The sequence below is a fragment of the Sycon ciliatum genome, chromosome 3 (assembly GCF_964019385.1).
Source record: "Sycon ciliatum chromosome 3, ocSycCili1.1, whole genome shotgun sequence".
NCBI lineage: Eukaryota > Metazoa > Porifera > Calcarea > Leucosolenida > Sycettidae > Sycon > Sycon ciliatum.
This window is the reverse complement of record NC_088645.1, coordinates 1580513-1604286: the sequence shown is the minus strand read 5'-3', so window position 1 is coordinate 1604286 and position 23774 is coordinate 1580513. Positions and strand designations below refer to the sequence as shown.

Sequence of the window (23774 nt, the reverse complement as noted above, 5' to 3'; positions counted from 1 at the left end):
AAACAAGGAAAAGGACAAAACGTAGGGGATGTAGGGACGACGTGCTGATGTGATGGGAGCAACTCAACCGACCAGAGGTCTCGGCGTCAGCGTTGCAACTAGGCATCGAAAAATGGGTGGGGTGGGGGGGTGCACAAGAACAACTGCAAAACAAACAGAAGCTAGAGAATACCCGGTGTGACAGAAATAATAACTTGGTACGAAATAATGAGAAGAAAATAATGACGCCCAAAAGCGCAAAACACGAAATTAAGAAAAAGGGAAATCATAAACCACATAGCGCTAAAGCTGCACCAAATAATAATCTAAATTATAACTAAACCGGGTGGAAAACCAAGAAATCATAACAAACAAAACAAACTAATAATAAAAGGTAAATGAAGCCCAATATCATCAGCATAGCCGAACCAAGGGACATGACCCTTGCCACAGTCAAGAGTTCATCCGTAGAAGTCGGTAGCCATCAGCCAGTGTCGGTGCGTGAGGTACTTATGGACATCTTCTTTGAACGTGTGGAGCCGCTTCAAGCCGAGTGAAGCCCTTACAATTTCTCTTGGCAAGCTGTTCCATACTGAGATTACAGAAAACGGGAAGGAGCGAGAAGCATAGGCAGGTGCTCTCCTGTCCAGGACTTGCTGCAGCTGCACATGGTGCTGCTGGCCAGGAGAGGGTTGACTCCGGGTGCGCCGAGCTTCTACATGGTTGGCTGGAGGGGGGATCATGGCGGTGAGCTGGGGTGGTCCTGACATGCACTGGAGATTGTACAGGTATACCAGCCCAGATACAATCCGGCGGTGGTACAGGCTTTGGAGAAGGGCACCAGGGCCAATAATGGCCATTGCACGTTACTGCACACGTTGAGTCGGGCGAGGTGGCTGGATGCAGCTCCCATCCACACAAGGGGAGCATACTCAAGGATGGGTCGCACAAATCCCTTGTACGCACAAAGGCGGCCATGGTAATCTAACATCCGGCAAGCCCGACAGAGAACACCCAGTCTCTGGCAGCCACGTGTCGCAATTGAGTGCAAGTGATCCCGGAATCACAGCTTGGCGTCAAATGTCACTCCAAGAAGCTTGATGGTGTCGGCTTCTGGAACCGCGATACCTCCAAACTTGATGTCAGGGACAACAGGGTGTGTGGCTTTCGCAGTCATCAGCAGCTGTTGCGATTTAGAGGGTTCGAATCTGATGCGCCAGCGTTCTCCACACTCTTCAAGACGCTTGAGGCTGGATTGCAAGGCGGCAGTCATGTCATTCATATTGTCCTGCGTGCGGATGAGGCAGTAGAGGGTTAAAATTATTCTATATTTCCACGATGGCCCATGGCCAATAAGGAAGATAATATGATTCAAATCAGTCCAGAATCATATAAAATCAGTCTAGCAAGTAAGGAAACCAACACATTGCAGGGGGATGGGGTCACGATGGGGTACAGTGTGAGCTACTACAGGAGCATATGGATGATAGAATGAGGCTAGACGCCATTGATTTAAACGCATGCTTGCTATTTGTTTCACGCAGGTCGGGGGGTAGTTGGTTGAAATTGTGAAGGGATAGGTTGATGGGTGAGTTGGTGTGTCGGTATGTGTGTGATGTTCTCAATGTGTATGTTCTCATGTGTCGTAGTGCATATGGCTGCTCTGTGATAGGTCGTGCAAGGTGAGCCTGTTGCAGGTGAAGGGGAGCGCGGATGTACTTGATGTTGTGGGCAAGAGTAACCTGTCGTAAGAGTTGCCGGGAGACTAATGTGGGGTGTTGGAGATGATGAAGAAGTGAGCTGTGATGGACTGGTGCAAAAAGGGGGATCCGCAGGCAGATACGGGCTGCTCGTCGCTGAACGCGTTCTAATTTGTCCTTCTGTGTGCGGGTGGTGTTGGATAACACGAGACTGCCGTACTCTATAACCGGGCGAATGTAGGCGGTGTAGATTACGAGCAGACTGAGGGTGTTAAGTTGGCCTCGTGTTTTACGAAGTTGGTGAAGGAGTTTTTTGGATTTGTTTATTATGTGCGTGACATGTGAGTTCCATTGGAGGTTGTTTTGTAGTATGATTCCAAGGTGACGGTGTTCTTTGACTTGCTTTAGGGGTGTGCCATTAAGAGTGATGTTCAGTTGGTGGTTTGGTGTGAACGACAAGGTAACGGTCTTTGAGGCATTGACGAGGAGGTGCCATCTGCGCAGCCAGGTTGCGGCAGCTGAAACGGCTGACGGCAGGGACAACTCCGATGTCAAACGGCTCTGGTGTGTTGCGATGAGCGCCGTGTCATCTGCAAATTGGCTGCACTTTGTGTTCGAGTTGGTGCAGGCAGAGGGCAGGTCAATGGTGTAGATCAAGAACAGCAGGGGGCCTAGAACGGATCCTTGGGGCACCCCTGCTGGTATGGCTTGCCACTCACTGAAGGCGTCGCCGACACGAACACGTTGACGGCGATGGGTGAGGTAGCTGACCATCCATTGCAGGGCGGTATCTTTCAGGCCGAGGTGTTGCAGTTTCTTGAGGAGACCGGCGTGCCAGACTCTGTCGAAAGCCTTCGAGAGATCAAAAAAGCAAGCTGTGACGGAAAGACCTTTATCTCGGCTCTCGGAAACCTCGTGCACGAGTCTGGCGAGCTGGAGTTCGGTGCTATCATTGGCACGAAAACCGGATTGATCCACTGGGAGGAAGGGTGTGACGTGCTTGTAGAGTCGCTTGTGGACGATCCTCTCCTGCACTTTACTGATAACGCTCAGAAGTGATATAAGCCTGTAGTTTGTTACCAATGACCGTTCGGCTTTCTTGTATAGTGGGCTCACAGTGGCATCACGCCAGTTCTGTGGTTGTTCACCTCTCCGAAATGACTCATTGAAAAGTCGGGAGAGTGACGGCGACAGCTCACGCGCCGTGGTCTTGAGGAGTCTTGTTGGGATGTCGTCAAACCCAGGGGCTTTGAAAGGATGAAGGGCTCCTAAGAGCTGTTCTACCTCGGCGGGTGTGGTGGTGATTTGGGCAAGCTCTCTCTCGCCGGATGTTGGTAGAAGGATGTCGGGGACTGGCTCGTTGTCAACTGAGACGGACTTCTTGCTTTCTGAAATGAAGAAGCTGTTGAATGCTTCTGCCTGCTCTAAGTTCGATGTGAGCTTTCTGCCATCATGGTTCAAAGCTGGCATTTCCTTTCTTGGTGAAATTCGAAGGGTCTTCATAAGTTTGTAGAGGTTTGGGCGGTTTGTATGGGTTTGGTCACAGTGGTTGTCGGCATTGGCTGATTTATGAACGAATTTGGACTTGGCGCTGCGGAGAAGAGTTGTTGTCTTGTTTCGCTGAGTTGGGAACTGGTCCCAGTCTTCAGCCGTCCGTGTCCGGAGGTATTTCCTGTATAACCTGTGCTTTGTACGGATATTATTTAGCAGAGCAGGCGTCATCCATGGGCGTTTTTGAGACACTGCAGATGATCTAGTCAACCGGAGTTGAGTGCAGAACTGGTGTGCGGTGCGAAGCAGAGTGTCACGCCAGAGCGACCACAGTTCGGTCAGCGAATATGATGGCAAGTCAATGTCAGGTGGCAGGAGTTGAGTATACGCTAGCGCTTCTCTCAGGGCGCCAACGTTCTCTGAATTCCAGTTCCAGGTCCAAGGTGGCAGGTTACGTCTGCCACGCTCATCTGCTGGTGGCTGCATGGAGATAGTTCTCTGGATTGCTACGTGATCTGAACACCCAAACGGTGCTCTGGAAGAAAGTGTGACCTCCTCCGGAGGGGGATTGGAGATGACTAGATCGAGGCACGAATTTAGATAGCCTCGGCAGATGTGGGTGGCAAAGTTTACATGCTGATGGAACCATATGCATCGATAAGATAGCTAAGTGCGTCACCAGCTCTGTCTGTGACATCAAAATCCAACCAAGAGCTGTTCTTGGAATTTAGGTCGCCGAGGAGGATGAATGGCGCTGTGGTGTTACATTTCCCGAGACACAATTCAAGTTCACGGCAGAATAAATTCGGATCAGAGTTTGGTGGTCGATACGTGCATCCCACGGTGACTGTACGATCTGAGAGTGTAAGCTCTACCCACAGTGACTGGAAGCTTGGCATGACGACTGTTGTTAGGCGTTTGTGGCAGGTAGGGGCATGTATGTATAAAGCAACACCTACACCCATCGTTTCTGTTCTGTCCTGTCTGTAGAGTGTGTAATCTGGAATGTCATAGAATGAGTCTGGCTCCATGGGGTTTGCCCATGTTTCGCAGACAGCAATTAGTGTGGGCGTGATGCGTGTGATAGTGGGTATGAGCTCGTCCATTTTGTTGCACAAGCTCCTAGCATTAAATGTTTAAAAAACTCATTCCTAGGAAAATTAGGTAAAGAAATACAACATGCTGGAGCCGAAAGAAGACATAGGACAAAAGTATAATATTGTGCAAGAAGGCGAAAATGGTGTAAGTGCGAGGGTATTATTACAGTACAACACGTTCCGTTCTGTATGTGTGGATATCTTGCACTCAAGAACGTTGAGGAGGTAATACTGCAGCCAGTGTAGCAGGCAGCCGCCAATGCCAACGTTCTTGGCTTTGAAAATCAGTCCAGAGTGTGATACCCGATCAAATGCTCCTGCTATGTCCACCGTGCCTCTTCCTTGCCGAAAGCAATATTGACTGTCGGGCAGAATGTTGAAATGCTCTAGATAATTCGTGCAACACTTTCGCGTCATGTTTCTATGATTATGGGCACCAGGTACCAGGGTACCAGGGATGTCGAACGGCCAGGTACATGTTACAATTGCTCACATACGACTGACACTTGGTGGCCATCTTCACGAAATAGTATCGGCTGCGCGGCATTCGGTACATACACTCGTACCCAGCGTGTCCAGTCATACCATGAGTCTTCTTCATCACTGCCATCTCCAGCTTGCCTGGGATGACAGGGGCACCACAACCATTTCATTCGGTGGTACCTTCACACTTCGCATCAGGATGCCATCGGCGACTTGCAGTTGGGACTGCATATCTGCATACTCATCGGGCATTCGACCATCATCCTTCAACTGGCCAGCCATAGCCTGTTGCATTGTCTCATCTTCTTGCTGTGACTCTTTAATCACTGTTGGTGAGAGTGGGCCTTGGCTGGACATCACCAGGGCGACACTAGCTGCTCCGGGTACTTCTGCCTTCTTGAGGATCTTGGCACATGCCAGCCATGTAGCTGGAACACGGGTCAGCTCGTCTGCTCGGTTCTCTGCAGATGGTACCCAGGCGACTATCACCTCCATCCCAGCGACTTCGACAATTTCTTGGATGATCTGCACTCTCCTCCGCACGAGAAGCTCGTGGAGGCCGCCAACTTTCACTCGCTCGACATCCTGTAGCATAGAGACCAACCAACTGTGTGCTGTCTTGGAGTAGCGACACAGTCTGGAACAGCGTCGTCCCACCCGTCGGTTGACAAGTTCGCCATACGTTTCAAGAAACTGGCCGCCGGTCGAAGCCACTTGCAGACCGGGTAGTGAGCAGTCAGGGCACCACACCACTTCGAGATCTCCCGCTTCGTCGGATTCTTCGGACACGACAACGAGACGCCGTCACGTCGTTTCCACACCAGGTTGCCGTCACGCTTGCTCACTTGCAACCCAAGCACCCGCGCCTGAGCCAATGGTTCTGCAGGTTTAGTTGGCAGACCATACTATATTATTTTATTAATAGTGTTCCAACTTGGACTTCACCGCCTCTGCTTCCTCCTCAGGCATAAAGAAGTCGTCGACATAATTGTCGACTTGCGGAAAGTCAAGCGTCGCAAACTTGACAATGGCGTTCATGACCTTCGGCGAAACTGCCAGACCGAAACCCATACGCGTCATGACGTACAGTTTCTCTGGCCACACCACAGCCTGATAGCGAAGTAGCGATGGATGCAGCCAGACTTGAAGATAGGCCTTGCAGATGTCCACGATCACCTGCTCCTGGCCCCGGAGGCGCCAATCTGGCAGCTTCTGATCACACGACGGCACATCTGGACCGGGGTTTGAGTCAATTGCCTTGTTGTGGTCCCGGTAGTCCATAACGGGACGAACAGGCGTGCTGGCTTTGTGCTCCTGGCAGACAGCTATTAATGGTAACACTGCGCCAACTGGCCCGTGAACCGTCACATCATGTGGAGTAAACCATCCATTCTCTATCCACGCGTCTACTTCCGCCTCGTAATGTTTGACTTGATCAGCAGACAGCTTGCAGCGGGAGTATTCGCCAATGCCAGAGCCTAGGTGAGCAGGACTCTTGTCCGTCCACTTCCACTCAACCTCCCAGAAGCGACAGCTCTCCTTCCAGCGAACCACTGCGTCACCAAGCTCGAGGGTACCGTCCTGGCCGTTTCTGGCCACCTGGACCCCACGCGGCATCTTCTTGGCTTTGCTAACGCCAGTCACCACAGCACCCTGGCCAAACACAACCGATGACCATTTCCCTTGGTCGCACTTCATAGTGACACCGCCCAGCGTCTGGATGGTGTCCGATCCAATGATGACGTCAGCAGACACTACGTCCAGGTGTTCCACGACAAGAAACGACACCATAGTGAGAGGAAGATGGACGGGTCCATCCAACCGGCGGACATTCAGGTCAATGGAGCCCTTCAGCAGCGAATCGGACCCATCAATCGCCACGTGCACGAGGCTCTCGGTGGTCGGCTTGACGTCACTCAAAACGCCAAGATCATCCACTGCAGCACTTGAGATAAGTGACCGTGCTGCACCAGTATCCACCGCGGCACGCTTTCGCCTCCACTGGTCCTGTTCTGCACGAGTGCTGACATTGACATACACCAGAAGCACGTCCGAGCTTGGAGACTGCTGCACCGCCAGGCACGGAGCTTTCTTCCTAGACTTGTCCGATGAAGCTGCACCAACTGCCTTGCTGCTGCCACTCCTTTTCTTGGGGCAGTCTGCTTTCCTGTGCCCAAACTTATGGCAGTTGAAGCACTTGACGCCAGTCTTGGGGCACCTTGCTCGGAGGTGACCAACTTCGCCACAGTTGTAGCAAGCTCTGCTGCCTTCACCAGCTGCAGTAGCTGCTCTCACAGGCACTAGCTTGATGCCCCAGACTTACCTCAAGGCCCTAACTTTCGCGACACACTCCGTTACAGTCATTGTTGCACCAGCTTGCGCCATGCGAATGTGCCTCTGCGTCTCACCGTCGACGCCTTTGATGAACTGCTCCATCAGAATCGGATCTTTGTCATCTGCGTCCAACTTATGCCCCGACAATGTCAAGAGACGCCGCAAATCAGCCACGAAGGCATCCACCGACTCATCACCGCGCAGCACTCGCGTCCCGCACTGCTTGTACGCTTGTGCGGGAGTTGGCTTGAAAGATTCTTCCAAACGTTTCTTGACTATGTCAGCATCCTTTCGATCATTCTCCGACATCTGACTAAACACCAGCGACGCCTTGTCGTCCAACAACAACGGCAAGTAGGTCATCTTGGAGCTTCCGCCCTCATCCCACTTGTTGATCTTTGCAACGACTTCAAACTTAGACCAGAATGTCTCCAGGTCTTCTCGACCTCCGCGGAACGGCTTCAGGTAGGAACCCAAATTCATCGCCACAAATACAATGTACCTCAGTCCCCGTGGCACTCCGAACTCCCGCGTTTCGGCACCACGCTGTGGGGAAACCACCCCTGACACTGTACACCAACGCACACCGGCTTCTTGGAATAAGTACTTTAGTTGAAATACATTATTGTGAGGACTAACATGAACAAAACAAATCAAACTACCATGAGTACGGGTCGAGTTCAAAACAGAAACCCAAAGGTGTCCGAGCAAGGAGCCACTCCCTCGCTGCGCACGCTCTGCATGCAGCAGGACGTCCGCACGACGTCCAGTGGACCACATCATACAGATAAACACATACATGCAGCAGGACGTCCGCACGCCGTCCACATGTAATAACGAGTGTAATGCGGAGTTGTGATGTCATTATCACCACAGAATCAGTCAGAACAAGTGCATACACTAACACCGCTCTGGAGCTTCCTCCAGTGTCGGGGGACTAGCAAGATCTTGGTCTACCGGCAGTTGTGGGATGGAGTCCAGCGCACTAGGTGACCATGTGCTATGGATGTTCAGCACTCCAGAGAAATGTCTACGAAAACGGTGACCCTGCTCTTCTGGTGACGTGCATAGATTTTCGCTTTCATCCACGACTGCGGTTGTCCGAGCCGGTTTCAAACCTTCCCCTGCAGCTTGGAGATCGTGAATGCACTTTCATAATTATAATAGCTGGGTTAAAACGTGACTCTGTAGCCGCTAGCGCCTTGCTTTCTATCCACTTCACCCGGGCTGCATCAATAGCCGAGCGTGCCTTCGACCTGGCAGATTTAAATGTGCTGAAGGATGGATGGTGCATGCCAGTCTGGAGAGTGTGGACGTTGGCTGAAGTCCCGTGGAGGTCTGGCAAGGCACAAGTGTATTTACCCCCAGTCAGCCGTCGGTGCGCCCCTGCCGCTGCCTGCTTCTCCGCTGTGCTGCGTCGCTCACTGCCAGGCTTGTGACCGCTGCTTTGCGTCTACACGTGACCGCGCCCGTCATCGCTGCTCAGGGACTTGTAGTCGTCCGACCGTTCAGGACCGTGAGGGTTACACATGTGTTTGCGCCTGCTCCCGCCGATTTCGCTTACCGCATCACCTGGATCGTCACAGGGCTGTGTGCTCCTCCTCTCTCTCAGCTGCTCCTCCGGGGTCCAAGTAACCTTCATGGCAGTGGCTCAACAGGACAAAAGGACAGGACAGGTGTGTGTGTGTGTGTGTGTGTGTGTGTGTGTGTGTGTGTGTGTGTGTGTGTGTGTGTGTGTGTGTGTGTGTGTGTGTGCAAGCCCGCGAGTTGAGCAAACTACCGCACGAAGATGACGACTTGGAACGACTCTGAGCGTTGGCTCATGGAATGTTCGCTCTGTTGTGGAGAGTGATGGACCAGTTCTAGCGGCAGCCGTGAGAGGAATCGTTTCCGATGATAAGCCAAATCCATAGCTGCTGGAGATGGCTCTCTCGAACATGGTCCCGCTCGTCGTTCTATATTGTCGGCCCCGCCCCGTAAAGGGACACGTGACCGTAATGGCAGTGTTTAACAGGACCAGGATCAGGTGTGTGTGTGTGTGTGTCTGGCTTGAGAGTTGCCAAGATCGTCCCGGCTGGAGACGAGTTGCGAGTAGCACCCCACCGCCACGGCCCGCTCCTGATCCTCTTCTATGTGTCTGTGGACGCCCATTTCGTCGACCAGGAGACCTGAAACGACATGCCAAGTTCTGCGCGCGTGTTCTCACTTGAACTTTCCGACATTCGCTATCATTGCGTACGCAATGGGCAAGATCAAGATCAAGGTCAAGGTGTGTGAGTGTGCGTGTGAATAAATAAAAATAAAAAAGACCAAAAAGCAGGGATTCACTGGCCAGAAAAAGCCACTTCATAGCTGTGTTGTGTAGACCAGGCTGAATAGTGGTGGCCAATTCTTCAGCCTTGGAAGCTGTTGAATGGGACTGCGAGATGCTGCATAAGACCAGGTTCAACGTTTCTGGACGGTCATCCATCGATGGTTGGTTATACGATGCTGGAGGAACTAGATTCCAGTGAAAACCCAAGATTCCTTTGCTCCTGGACGCTCCGACGTGTTGTGATATCTGCCAGGTGCGCAGTAACTAGTATTTTCATCGCTATAGCGAGGACGATGGCGATCGGCAAACTCTCGCTCGCAGCCATCACCAGCCTCTCAGAACCATCACTTGGCATCTCCCAGAGGTATAGGATAAAGCTAAAACAGCTCACAACAAACAAAAGCTAAGGACGATGGAAAGAGAGCATGTCAAAAAGAAGACGAACAGTATGAAGTTCAAATGGGTTTGAACACTCGTACCACCAACTATACCACTTTCAATAAATCGTGACGCCATTTTGTTTTAACACGCATACGGTCAATTAGACAGTTATCTGGCGCAAGTATTGATCTGTCTCATTCTGATCTTGTTCGCTATCATTGCTATAAGAGAAAATCTGTGGGTGCACATCCAGGGCATTTGCAGATTTGCGTGCTTCTCTTGCGACGGGCGTATACATGGTTACATGGTGTGTGTGTGTGTGTGTGTGTGTGTGTGTGTGTGTGTGTGTGTGTGTGTGAGAGAGAGAAAGAGAGAGAGAGAGAGAGAATGTGTGTGTGAGATTTGGAGAATTAGTGTGTGTGTGTGTTTGGGTACATGGTGTGTGAGATTTAGAGAATGTGTGTGCGTCTAGGGGGTGGAAAAATGAAAAATAGGGATTTACTGGCCAGAAAAAGTCACTTCAATCAGCTGTGTGGTGGATACCAGGCTAAAATAGTGGGGGTCAATTCATCAGCCTTGCAAGCTGTTGAATGGTGTAATCCCAGCACAAGTTGCTATGTCTAACATACAATGTAGCTGTTCGCTATCATCGCTTCCGCGATGGGAAGGTCTGAGGTCTGAGGGGGGGGGGGGGGGGGATTTAGAGAATGCATGTGTGCGTGCGTGTGTGTGTGTGTATGGGAGAGAGAGATATGTGTAGAGAATGTGTGTATGTGTGTGCGTGCGTGTATGCGCGTGCGAGTGTATGTGTATGTGAGAAAAGGGAGAGAGTGTGGGTGTATGTGTGTGTAATGGTGTTGGCATGTGTGGATTTGGCATTTTAAAAGTCCCCAGCTCTATTCTCATTCGTGACGGAACTGCTGCTGCTGCATAGCCCCAAGTCTGAAGACTTGGCAACTTCACGCCTGCACCTGACTCTTGCGCTATGATACGCGTCGCCTATGATACCCCTCAGAATTTCCCACCTTGCTCCCCCTTATGTTCTGTCTGCCCGTTTTGGATCCATCAGTTGTCTGATGATGGTAGTAATAGGTGAAACTCAGAGTTGTAACAAATCTTCCAATCTCTCTCTTTTCTAACATACATGTACATGTATTCTCATTGATCATTTCCTAATGTCCGCTTCAATTATACTATTTATCGCTCTCATAAAGTTATTGTTTCCTCGTCGCCTATTCATTTGCTTTCACTATCACCAGGCAGCGTTGCCTGATGATAGTGAAAGCAAATGAATAAACTTTAACTACATGCACCTGTACATGTATCAGCAAACAAGTCGTGATTGCCTCTCTTGTCCTCTATTACAGTATTAGTATTACACTCTGCCTTCGCCGTGTGGATCACTGTCAGCACACTGTGTGTATCCTCCGCTACATTCGTTGTTCTTATTTTACTAGTAAACGAGGCTGTGTATCCGACCATTCCTCCCCCCTGTGATAAAAAATCATTGCCCAGCACGGCAAGGTCCGTGGCGCCAGACAGGTGAACTTGTGCAGGGCGCGAACTGCTTGACTCACGTGATCGTAACAGCAGCGACCCAGCGAGCACTGGCTAGCTATCTCCTGTACAAGAACCAAGTGGGCCCGTTTTGTACTGTCGAGTGTCGTAACAGCCGTGTGGCTGTGCACACATGCCACTTCGGATTTGTCATGTGACAGTCATTGACTCTTGGTGTCAACAAAATTTGTTGACACCAAGAGTCTCAGAGGGATTATTTTTTTAGTGAGTGCACCTTCAGTATTTAATTACTGAAGGTGCACACTCACTAAAAAAATAATCCCTCTGAGAGGCTCTGTCTCCAGATTACAGCGCTAGCGGTGAATCACACCGGTGATCCATAATGGATCAAGCAGGTGCTGCATGATAGTAGTGATCACGTGACAGACTGCATGACTATTGTAGACATTGTACGTGTGCAGTGGAGGAGCTAGACACATACAAATGTAGCAGGGCCGGCTAGATAGGGGAAGTCCCTAGCCCTGGTACGCTGTGGCTGTGAGGCTGTGAGCTGACATGGACTAGAACTGTAAGAGTTAGTACAGAATTCACATGTACATGACCACTGAACAGTACTACTTGTACTTGTAGGTTAGTTGTAGGTCTAGGTACTCAGTTGCAAGTGACACGTGACAAGTGACAGTTAACCATCATGCCACACAACAGAGACGAGCCTGTGGGGTGTCGCAAGCGTTTATTCCAGCGTGAATAATCATGAGCCTGTGATCGGTAATCAAGTATGACGTACATGTACTCAGTATGAGGTCATGATTATAAATGATGTACACATATCACACATCAGAGAGGCAAGGACAGCAGAAGCGACCCGCGGGGTCCTGCGCCGTCAGAACGGCTACGTGTACTACTAGGTTGCTATGGCAGCGGAATACTAAATCTTAGTACACATGAATAGTTCAATGGTGCCGATGTGCGTGCAATATGCGGCGCCCATCAGCAGCACCCGTACCTCCAATAAAGGTACCGAATGGCTTGCGACACGCAGGCTCTAGTAGTGCTGTGGCATGCCTGCGGGCCTGAGAATGTACGTGCGATATGCCCTGCTGGACCAGCGGCCTGCAGCCATCAGGGCATACTCTGGTGCGCCTCGATCCACCATGTGTGTGGCTCCCCCGGCGCGTAAGGAATGGCTGCTGATGCTTGGACCTAGCACTTTGTGTAGGACAGCATTGATGTCGTTCGGCGTGAGATGGCGACCATCCTGAAACTTGAATAGGGTTGCTTGTCATTGCTCCATTTGCTGGACCGAACGTAAGCCTGGGCTCGGACGGGACATAGTGCGGGGTCAGCGTAGCGATGCAGCGCTACCTCCCCGCCTGTTGTTAATTGAGACGTGTTATTCCTCTGGAGCTGCAGATAGGCCTCCTGCTGGTCTAACCGGGAACGTGTGGTGACAGCGACGTGTACTCACTCACACGCAGCAGCAGGCCGTGGAAGGCTGTCGTAAGAGCAGCCCATAGCATTAGTTTGTCTGCCGGGGAGTACAAGGACCGATCCAAGAACTGGCGGAGAGCCTTCAGCTGGTGGACGGTGATCGCTTGGCGCTGAGGGCGTGCTGACGGATGCCTGGGAAGCGACGCTCTCTCCCTCTCTAAGCCCTTGAGCAGGGCTGTGATGCGGCTTGAGGATATAACCCAGACCGGGACTCGCATGCGGAGGAGGTGCTATTCGATCGCGGCCAGGTAGACTCTCAGAGTGCTGGCGCTGACTGAGTGAGACATTGCGGCAGCGAACAGCAGGACATTGTTCTGATCTGGGTGATGTGCGTCGCGGCGCATGCGACCCATGAACTCCAGGAATGCACGCCAGCCTGGGGCGTACGTGCGCTGTGTGCCAGTGGCTACCGAGTTGGCAATCAGGTGCTCTGCTCTCGCTGAGAGAGCGGCGGCTAGCGAGCCTAGAAGGACACAGGCACAAGTGCATGCAACACAAAACGCACACACCCATACGCAGGCACACGCGCATGTTTCCTAAACAGGCAGGATGGTAGGTCGGCCGCGCTGCGGTGTATGTGTGCTGCACCGGGTCGCCGAACAGCGGCCCGCTTCCCGGAACACACTGGCTCGGCGGCGTGGCTGCGGATTGTAAGCAGAGGACCCGTGGTTTATGCTAGTGGGAAATCTCCCCCTGACCTCGGCGGGGCGTTCCTGTACTGGTTTGGCAGAGGTTCGCCCTCATCCTGTGGGGCTAATGCAAATACGACCCGAGAGCCCCCCTCCCCCAGCCCTGTGGGGTGGGAGCCTCTGCTATTGGCCTAACCCATAGGTACTTAGCCTTGCGGGTGGACGCATGGGGGTGGCACGTAAGCGTTGGCTTGCGTAGCCGTTGCTTTCGGCGGTAAGCGATCCTCCGGCGGGAGGTGGACATCCGGCGGGATGTTATGCAAGCGGGGATGGTGACCCTGGACAGACACACAGAACAACAGACAGCAGGCGGCGAAGCCTTGGTTCGGTGGAGCCGTTGCTTGCAGCGGCAGTGTCTGTAAGCGATTCTCCGGCGGGAGTTATATGTTCGGCGGGATGTAATGCGAGCGGGGCTAGCGACCTTGGATAGGCACACAGAACAATAGACAGCGGGCTTCGAAGCGTTTGCTCGCGGAGCCATTGCTTGCGGCGGTGGTGTCTGTAGGCGATCCTACGGCGGGAGGTGGACATCCGGCGGGATGTTATGCGCGCGGCTTGCGACCCTGGATATACACGCAGAGCACAAGACAGCGAGCAGGTCAGGCTCGCGGAGCCGTGCCCCTAGTATACGGGCAAACATACAACCTGCTAGGTAGACTTAACACCCTCTACAATTTGCCTCGGTAGCATGGCAACACGGTGCCTGGCCATTATTTTGTTTGCGCCATGCGGTCCACGCGTGTCGCGTACATATGAAGCGCCCCCGTGTACAGTGGTCGCCGGTTCGGGGCATGCCGGGTGTCGGCCTCTATTCCTCCCAAAAAGAAAAAAGGGGGTTCTTAGGGGCCGGATAAGCCCATTAAGCACACAGAGTGGTAAGATAGACCATAAAGGGTTTGCCCCAGCGAGGGCATGGATAATCATTGACAGCGGAAATTGTAGATGGGTTAGTAGAGTAGGGGAAACAAAACAACAAGAAAAGAGCAGAGATGCCAGATGCTGGGCTGGGGGGACTACGGACGTACGGCAAGCCTGCGTAGTGGTGGCTGGGATTGCCGAGAGCTTGAATTGGTGGCTGGAGCGCCTGGCCAACTGCAGACGGATGCGACTATCCGTTGTCGGATTGGGCACTTGCGAGTGATGATTGGGCAGTCTCCGCGTCGGGAACCAGACGGCGGAAGCGCAGGAACTGGGCCCGGGAGAGTGCGTCTGCGATGCTGTTGTCGACGCCGGCAATGTGACGGACGAGCAGGCAGAAGTTGTGGCGAGCGGCGAGTTGCATGGTGTTGCGTATCAGTGCCATGACCCCGGCGTGTCGGCATGTGCCGGACTCCCAGACAGTGCACACTGCTGAATTATCGCAGTGGAAGAGGATCTCCGTCTGTGCCCAGTGGGGGCCCCAGAGTTGGCAGGCAATGGCGATTGGCCACATCTCTCTCCACATTATGGACGTGTATGGTGGGGCCTGACCATGTGCCCGCGAACCAACGACCCTGGTAAAAGCCGCCGAAACCGATGCCAGGCGCGTCGGTGAACAGTTCCAGGTCCGGGGACTTTGACCATACGGGGTCGCGTAGGAGGGCCTTTCCGTTCCATAGTGGGAGGAAATCCTGCCACCATTTTACGTCGGCGAGAGCCTCGCTGGTGAGCCCGACGGCCGTGGCAGGGCTGGTGACCGAGGAACACAGGTCGATGAGGCGGCGAGTGAACGTACGACCGGCTGGGACGACCTTGGCGGCGAACGCCAGGTGGCCAACGAGGGACTGAAGTTCGTGTTTGGACGCTGATGACCGGATGGCCCAGGCTGCAAGGAGTTGCCGCAATGTACGGCAATGTCAATGTCGATGCCAAGCACTGTGAGGCAGGCGGCGGGGCCAACAACTTTGTCCGGGCCGTCTGCTGTTGGAACGCCCAGTTTTGTGAAGACCTGCAGAATAGTGGCTTTGTGGGTCGCGGCCGCCGAGGACGTGACAGACTCGGCTGCTGGAGACACTAAGACGAAGTCATCCAAATAGTGCTCCAGTGCAGGGATACTATAGTTATTACGGAGGATCCATTCTAAGACGGAAGCCAGGCAGATTAACACACTGGGAGCGGAGCGTAGGCCAAATGGCAGGACAGTATCGATATAGTAGTTGGCCTTCCACAACATGCCGAGGAACCGCCAGTCGTCGGGGTGCATGGGGCAGAGTCGGAAAGCGTGCTTCAGGTCCACCTTTGACAGAAGGGCTCCGGGGCCCGTCGTGCGCACGTGGCTGCTATCGAGTCAATCGTAATAAGAGAGAAACGGTAGGCCTGCTTGTCAAAGAACGAATTGACGCTGTTTCCATCGGGGGCGGACAGGTGCATGATGAGCCGGTGGCCGCCCGACTTCTTGGGGACCACACCTACGCCAGAGGTGCGTCGATGGACGAATGGCGGCGCGTTGAAGGGGCCAGCGGGTGTGGCCCCCGACTGCATTCCGTGGCCAGGTACTGGTCGACGACCTCGGGATGTGCTGCCGCTGAAGACAAGCTGCGTACGGACACATCACGGGGTCCGGCGAACCCGATACGACAGCCGGCACGTAAATTGCTAATTAGAGAATGAACAAATGCAGGATTGGGGTGCGCGAGCAATTCAGTGTGTAATGCATCAATATTGATAGGGGTGTTGGGGTGTAATGCAATGTTCATAGGGGTGGGTGAATGCAAGAAAGGGGTGCCGGGGCTGATTGCTGTTCGCTCGTATTTCTTGGCTGGACAGGCTGACACGGCGTGCGAGCCGAAGAGGCAGGCGTGTCGAAAGCAACATGGGCCGCTGCAGGCGCCGTGATTGTAGCGGCAGCAGATTTCGGTTGATTTAGTGCTTGCACTTTCTTTCGCCTGCTTGCCACGAAAGGCCGAGGTGTACACTCCGGCCAAGTGCCCCACCTTCTTGCAAATGCTGCAATTGGGGAGGGCCTGTCCCGTGAAACACGTCGCGAAAAGCTCCGTGTCGAGCTCCGCCAGGGATCGGCTTGGGTCCTTTGACAGGGCCTGGCGTGCCCTCGTGTCATAGTCCACGACTGACGAAAAGCGGTACTTCTTCGGCTGCCTGTTCCATGCGTATTTGATGCTGCATCTGTGCAGCGGCGCAGCGAGGTTGATCACGGATGGCGATCAGGCTAAAAATAGATCATGCCTCGGTCCACGTGGCAAGGTTCTCAATTTTTCCTTTCGGTGCGCTTGTCACTGAAAGTGCCCCTTCCTCGTCTATGCGGAACCTCTTAGGGGCTGGCTCCCCGGTAGAAATAGATTTGGGCGGGAGCAGTATTGCCAGATCTATATACTCGATTCATCTGATCCGATCAACTGTCTCCACCGAGACGTGCGAAATGCAGGAGGGGTAGCCCATGTTCGTATGGTGCATGAATTCATCAGCACACATACCGTCTTCTTGGTGCTCCGTGACGGTCTCCGGTGCGTTGCCGCTGAGGGCTGCTGCCACGCTGGCTGCCACAATCTGCTGGATAGACTCCCTTTGTGCCTGCGAGAAAGCCATAGTGGGTGTAAGACTATCGCTGAGAGCGGAGAAGAGACAATTTCAAACAATTTCTTCGGCGGGCAGGCACAACAAACAACTGGTGAATGTCTTTACTTGTTCCTGTCTTGCGAGGGTGGCCTTGGGTGAGCTTGCACCCAAGGCGGATAGGTGGCTTATACGGCATGCCGTACGCGCATCGCGGTTTCGATTGCTTGCGTGGGGCCCCGCGGGAGCCCGGCAGTGCGTACGATTTCCAAATGTTTCAGCTCAGCAACCCCTCCGCCACGAGTACACTGTACTGAGATGGCTGACCGTAGCACACTAAAAATACCTTCCGACGCCTCTGCATTAACAAACTGCTTCATGGCAAACAATGTTAGAAAGCAGGCTGCATAATGCCCTTATAAGGCAGAGCTTGACACACGGTACAGAGCACAGAAACTGTATTGTGACAGGCTGTCTCACTGTTGCAGCGCGAGTTTGCTTTTGCAGCGCTTTTGCAGCTTTTCCATCGACGCAACCTACCGCACGCCTTAACCATCGTTGGCAGTTAATTGGTATTCCGCTTGTTCTTGTAGTAATCGCCATACCAATTTGTTTTGGGTGAAGCACGAATGTTTGCTAAACTCGGTTTTCCAACAGGTGGCTGAACCCCTCCCCTCCCCCTCCCTTTCAGCCGATAGCCTTGACAAATTGGTACCGCATTTTACTTGTGTATTACACGGTGTACTAAATTCAACCCATCATTACGACGGCCTGCCTGTTGTATTATTATGTACGCTATCCTATATGCAACCACCCGCGTGCATCTGTCTTATTGTACGCAGTTTATGTTAGCTTACGTCATGCATTGGTATTTGGCATGCACGCATGACTACACATTGAGCATGCTGATTGGGTTGTGCTGTTCTTTTTTTTTTTGTTCTTTTCCACTCGCTCCTCGATGGAGACTACTACAAAGTATTTATTAGAATAAACCAATACGTTTATCACATGGCGCAGTGAACTATTTTCTTACCTGTCGTAGTAGTATTGTAGGCGGTAGGTCAGATCACCCGTTGTGACCTGACAATCCCGGCCCGTTGTTTCAGTTGTGTGAACCTCGTGCGAGTGCTGTAAATTTGTTTCGATTCGTAATGACTCGTAATGACTCGACTCTGGTAGTGATGCTGTCCCTGGCGCAGCAGCCGCGCCAAACTTACCTGTCAGCCCTGATGTTCAGGCTCTGTTGACCTTCATGCAGGCACAGATGACAGCCGCAGCGGACCGCGAGGCACGCCTGACTGCCCTGTTGAGTAGCTCCAATACATCCACATCGCAGCAGCTCACGACGAAACAAATCTCGGTGGAACGGCCCATCCTGCTTTCATCTGCCACGCTCGCGGACCTCAACGCATGGGAGGAGGCTTGGGAGGATTACGCGAGATGCCAGAAATTGTCCGTTCAGGACCGACTCACACGAGTGAGTGCTCTACGCCAGGCACTAGATGAAGACATACGGCGTTATTTGCGCGAGGTGATCATCGCCGTGGCCACTAATGCCGATGTCTCGGACATAATCTGTGCTGTCAAGAAGTATATCCGTAGGCAACGTAACCCGTTGCTGGATCGGATAGACTTCTATAACCGACGCCAGCAACGTGGTGAAACCTTTGATGCTTTTTACACCGGCTTAAAGGAGTCCTTTGCTGCCTGCGACTTCGCCGACTTGCAAGTCTGTTCCGCATGCTCTGCCCGCATGTGCAGCAGTTGCCCCAAGATGCTGGTGCAAGCACACGAGGAGATCCTCCGTGACCGGATTGTTGTGGGTGTGCACGATGACGACACTGGGCACAAATTGTTAGCCGAACAATCCCTGACACTAGCTAACGCCGCAAAGATTTGCCGTGCTGAGGAAGCAGCAAAGCAAACTGGGGATGGTATTCTGCCGTCAGCATCGATCAACGCCGCCCGTAGGTCACAGTACCAGCGTCAGAAACGCTTTGGTGACAAGCCGGCGCCGGACGCCACCTCTAAGGCAGCACCCCAGTCTGCTTATTCATCACCCAAGAAATGTCCCCAGTGTGGCCGCTCTACGCATACCAAGTCTGCCTGCCCCGCTGCTGGCAAAACTTGTAACGGCTGCAAAGCCACTGGACATTTTGAAAAAATGTGCCCGAAGAAATCCAAGCAGCCACGTGGTTCCAAAATCGGCCAGCTGAAGCTCCAGCAAGCATCATCCGGGCAACAAGGCACCGTGTCTGTGACGACTACGCTCAACACGGAGGAGACAGGTGCAGCCATTAACTGGATACCGGACACCGGCAGTGATGTCGACGCCATTGGTCTTCGTCATCTTGACCTTCTGGGTGGATTCCCAGAAAACCTGGCGGAGGACCCAGACGTTGTCACCGGTGTGAACGGTCAGCCTCTCGTATCCTTTGGCCAGATCAGTTCCAGTCTTGGGCTAGGCTCCAAGACTCACCGCACCACCATACACGTGTACTCCGAGCTGTCGGATGCCTTGCCCACTCGGACATCCCTGTGTGCGCTCGGATTGCTGCCGCCCAACTGGCCTTCTGTTTGCCGAGTTGAGCGCAAGCAAGCACCTGAGCCCACCGCCGACCAGATTCGCACTGAGCTGCTGGAGGAGTTTTCTGACGTGTTCGACTCTGACAGTCTGAAGCCCATGTCTGGTCCGTCAATGGACATTCAGCTCGAACCAGACGCTACACCTTCCTGTGTTCATCACGCTAGACCAGTGCCCTATGCGTTTCGGGACCAGATTAAGGAACAGCTTGACAACATGGTGAAGGATGGCATCATTGAGCCTGTCTCTGAACCCCTCGACTGGTGCCACTCTATTGTTATAGTCGACAAGAAGGGCACCACTGAGAAGCGTCTAACGGTGGACTTCAAGAAGCTGAACGATCAGATCCAACGTCCCACGCATCCGACACAGCCACCTCATGATGTCGTCACCAGTGTCAGCGGTCGCTTCTTTACGAAGCTCGATGCTCGCCATGGCTACTGGCAAGTGCCACTCAGCGAAGCAGCGCGGCCATTGACAACGTTTATCACTCCATGGGGCCGGTATCAGTACTTGCACAATCCGCAGGGCCTCATCTCGGCCGGAGACGAGTATAACCGCCGTATGAGCACGGCATTCGACAACATCACCAATTTCAAAAAGGTCGTCGACGACTGTCTCGTCTATGATGATGACCTTGGTGACCATGTGGCACGCGTCCGGCGCGTATTGTTGTGTGCGCGCGAGCACGGCGTAACCCTTAGCGCGAAGAAGTTTGTGTTCGCTGCTACCGAGATCGAGTTCTGCGGCTACATCCTGAATGCTGACGGTTGGACTGTCGATGACGCTAAGCTCTCCGCTATCCGCGACTTCTCCACCCCGACGAATCGGACCGACCTCCGATCGTTCATGGGCCTCGTAAATCAGCTTGCTGAGTTTACACCTGCTATCGCCGAGCTGGCGACACCGCTTCGTGGTCTGCTGAAGACGGCTGCTGTTTTCCAGTGGGAAACACCACACACCGATGCGTTCAACCGTGTGAAGAATGCTCTGGTCGAACCCCCCATTCTGGCGTATTACCAACCTGGTCTGGAAACACGTCTGGAAACAGATGCATCCCGCACGAAAGGTCTCGGCTCTGTTCCAACTGCACCCGGAGTGGAAACAGCGTGCTACCAGTATAGAGAGTTCTGATTCTCCACCTGTCCCGGATCCAGATTCGTCTCAGCCGCGCACGTTGTCTAAGCTCACTATTGGCATGCACGTAGATCTGCAAGATCCGCGCACCAAATGGTGGACAGGTCGAGGCATCGTTGTCGCCATTGGTACCCATCGAGAGTATTACGTCAAGCTACGTAGTGGTCGTGTGTTTTGGCGAAATCGTCGCTTCCTATGTCCCATTGCTGCCTGATCGCGTTTCTACTGATAGTGCGTCTGAACCTGCTGTTCCCGCACCTACTGAGCCTGTTGTTGCACCCCGTCGCAGCACCCGTAACCGCCGTCAACCTGTCCGTTTGAACATTTCTGCACACCAAGGACAGTCATATGTTTGATTAGTTTTTCTTCTTCTGTAGTCTGTGCTACACTGTGACTGTTCTCGTTGCCTTGCCTCTTGTTCATGTTTTTTTTTGGATCTTCATAGTTATTATGTTAAGATCATAGTCTGGCTTGTTCACCCATTATGATCTCGGAAGGGCGTGTTGTATTATTATGTACGCTATCCTATATGCAACCACCCGCGTGCATCTGTCTTATTGTACGCAGTTTACGTTAGCTTACGTCATGCATTGGTATTTGGCATGCTCGCATGACTACACATTGAGCATGCTGATTCGGTTGTGCTGTTCTTTGTTTTGTTGTTCTTTTCCACTCGCTCCTCGATGGAAACTACTACAAAGTATTTATTAGAATAAACCAATACGTTTATCACACTGCCTTCATGAGAGAGCGGGGCACAGACAAGCAATGTCATGTGCAAGCATGTATTAGTAGCGGACATGCAGCCCGGTGGTCAATACGTACGTGATTTAGCGTTACAGTGTCCAGTGTTGTCTCCCTATATTATTATTAAGCCACGACCTCGGGTGTACTCGTATGCTACATACATGTGCAGTTGCGCTAAACTGAAATCTGACCCAAAGTGCTAAGCTGGCGCCCTCAACCTGCACCGGCTTTGGTTGCCTGGAAGTGGCACGAATGTGGCTGGACGTACACCTGCACCGGCCTTGGTTGCCTGGAAGTGGCACGAATGTGGCTGGACGTACACCTGCACCGGCCTTGGTTGCCTGGAAGTGGCAAGAATGCTGCTGGACGTACACCTGCCGCTGGCCTTGGTTGCCTGGAAGTGGCATGAATGTGGCTGGACGTACACCTGCACCAGCCTTGGTTGCCTGGAAGTGGCACGAATGTGGCTGGACGTACACATGTAAAGATACAGTACATGTGCAGATGCAATGATGTAAACTGGGATAGGAACTGGTCCAGGCCGCCAGCTTTGTACTTTGGGTCGGATTTCAGTGAGCACAGCAACTGTAGCATAGGTCTTGTACTTCGAAGTATGATACAGTGCATGTTCAGTTTCAATTCATTTCCATGTTTTTAAAACCCTTTGGAGTCCATAACTATTTCACTTTATTGCAACACTGATTTCAGTGCTCCGTTTTCCGAAGACCAGCCCCCCCCCCCCCCCCTCTATGATTGTTCGAGGGGTACTCAATTCATGCAGTTATGTGTTTACAGTGTAACATTCACGTTTCCTTGTAAAACGTGTTCAGATACGAAGTTTGACTGGTACACAGTTCCTGGGTACCTGGGTACCTGGGTAGGTCTACCTGGGCGAATTATCTGTCCAGTTGTACTAATCTTGTACCTCGTCCAGCCGCTATCTCCAAACACGCAGCATTTTCTTTGAACGTTCCCTCGTTCTAGCATTACCAGATTACTGATCAGTCTACGTGTGCCTGTGACTGTCAGCGTCACGTACATACACCCTTCGTTTCTTACCGTGTTGTCGAGTCACTTCACTGCATGGTGCACTTGACAATCCGTGTTCTCTGTATTTATTCTCATGTCCTCTCTTGAGTCTTGGTCTCTCTGGCTCTCCAACAGTCACAGAACTGACTGTGCATCCACTGACAGCAGCAGCAGCAGCAGCAGCAGCAGCAGCAGCAGTGGCAGCGGAACAAGCCCTGCAGTAGATCTGCAATAAACCCGCGGAACAAGCCCTGCAGTAGATCTGCAATAAACTTGTGTTCTGGGTTCTTGCCATACAGCAAAGGCAAACTGTCGCCACTAGAATGAAGTTCTGAAAAAGCCACTGAAATATTCTGCTGCAGAAAAGAGAACATGAAACTCAATCCGTTCGCATTTCCAGGAACGCATCGACTTTCACTGATACGGACACAATTGTATCGAAAATGCTCCATAAGGAATCGAAACTTGTAGTCTCGGCAAGTTTCTATCGACTCTCGTATTTCGATTCTAGCGCGGACATACATGTACATGTACAATGATTACTCGTATGTATCACGGACCGTACTAGTCTGGTACTATAATCATGTAGCACTAGCAGGTAAATGTACAGTACTGGTCCTTGCGGGTGCGGACACGGGGAAATCCCTTGAATCCCCTGCACTACATGCACTATCCCGCCCTGACTGACAAGTAACGCACGCGCACGTACAGTTCTGACAGGGCTAGCTCAGGGCCCGGTACGGCGGTAGGGGCATCAGATCGACCTCATGAATGAAGTAGCGCCACCGTTCGAGCGCAATGAACAGTGTGTCTGTGTGTGCGCGCGCGCGTGCGTGTGTGTGTTTGTGTGCGCGAGTGTGTATGTGTGTGTGTGAGGTGCAAGGGCCATGTAACGAGGCCTGGCGCAAATATTCATGAGGTCCAATTCTTTGTCCCTGGCATGGTTGCTGTCACTCTCTCCTTTGTAGCTTGGTATTATTTCACCCACTCCAGATCCCTGCTGCTGCTTTGGAGATGGTAAGTTTTTTTATATACATATACATCTGCATGTAAGAAAGAACCAGTCTACCCGTGACCATCATAGCTATGTACCAATACTGGCTAAGAGCAAGCTTCACTTGATACAAGTGAAATCCGGGTAGCTACGTACACAATAGGAGTCTAGCTACGCCCATTTCTGCGTTTGTCACAAGCACCAAGTCGTTGCTAGGGTTCCCAGTAAAAAGGGAACGCCTGTTGGGAGTTCCCTAGTAAAATGATAAATAATTCTACTACTACTCAAGCTGCGGACAGAACTGTTTCGTTCTTCAA

At 52.4% G+C, this 23774-nt stretch overlaps 1 protein-coding gene and 1 long non-coding RNA gene across 4 annotated transcripts in view; both read right to left on the bottom strand.

Annotated features, from left to right (window-relative positions):
- Positions 1–5668: 5668 nt before the first annotated feature.
- LOC135812386 (uncharacterized) lies at positions 5669–7567 on the bottom strand. Its single transcript, XM_065325761.1, has 2 exons — positions 7074–7567; positions 5669–6917 (listed from the first exon to the last, which is right to left on the bottom strand). Exons 1-2 carry the CDS (start codon positions 7565–7567, stop codon positions 5669–5671), a joined length of 1743 nt encoding a protein of 580 aa, XP_065181833.1.
- Positions 7568–12013: 4446 nt separating this feature from the next.
- Positions 12014–23774, bottom strand: part of LOC135811202 (uncharacterized) — a 191971-nt gene continuing 180210 nt past the window's right edge. Inside the window, exons 1-3 of one of the 3 annotated variants that reach the window (XR_010552559.1) lie at positions 22494–22983; positions 16888–16984; positions 12014–14040 (exon numbers count right to left, since the gene is read on the bottom strand). This is a non-coding gene — a long non-coding RNA (uncharacterized LOC135811202). Of the gene's footprint in view, positions 14041–16887; positions 16985–22493; positions 22984–23774 lie in introns of those variants that run through there. The other 2 variants (XR_010552560.1, XR_010552558.1) reach the window with 2 other exon arrangements.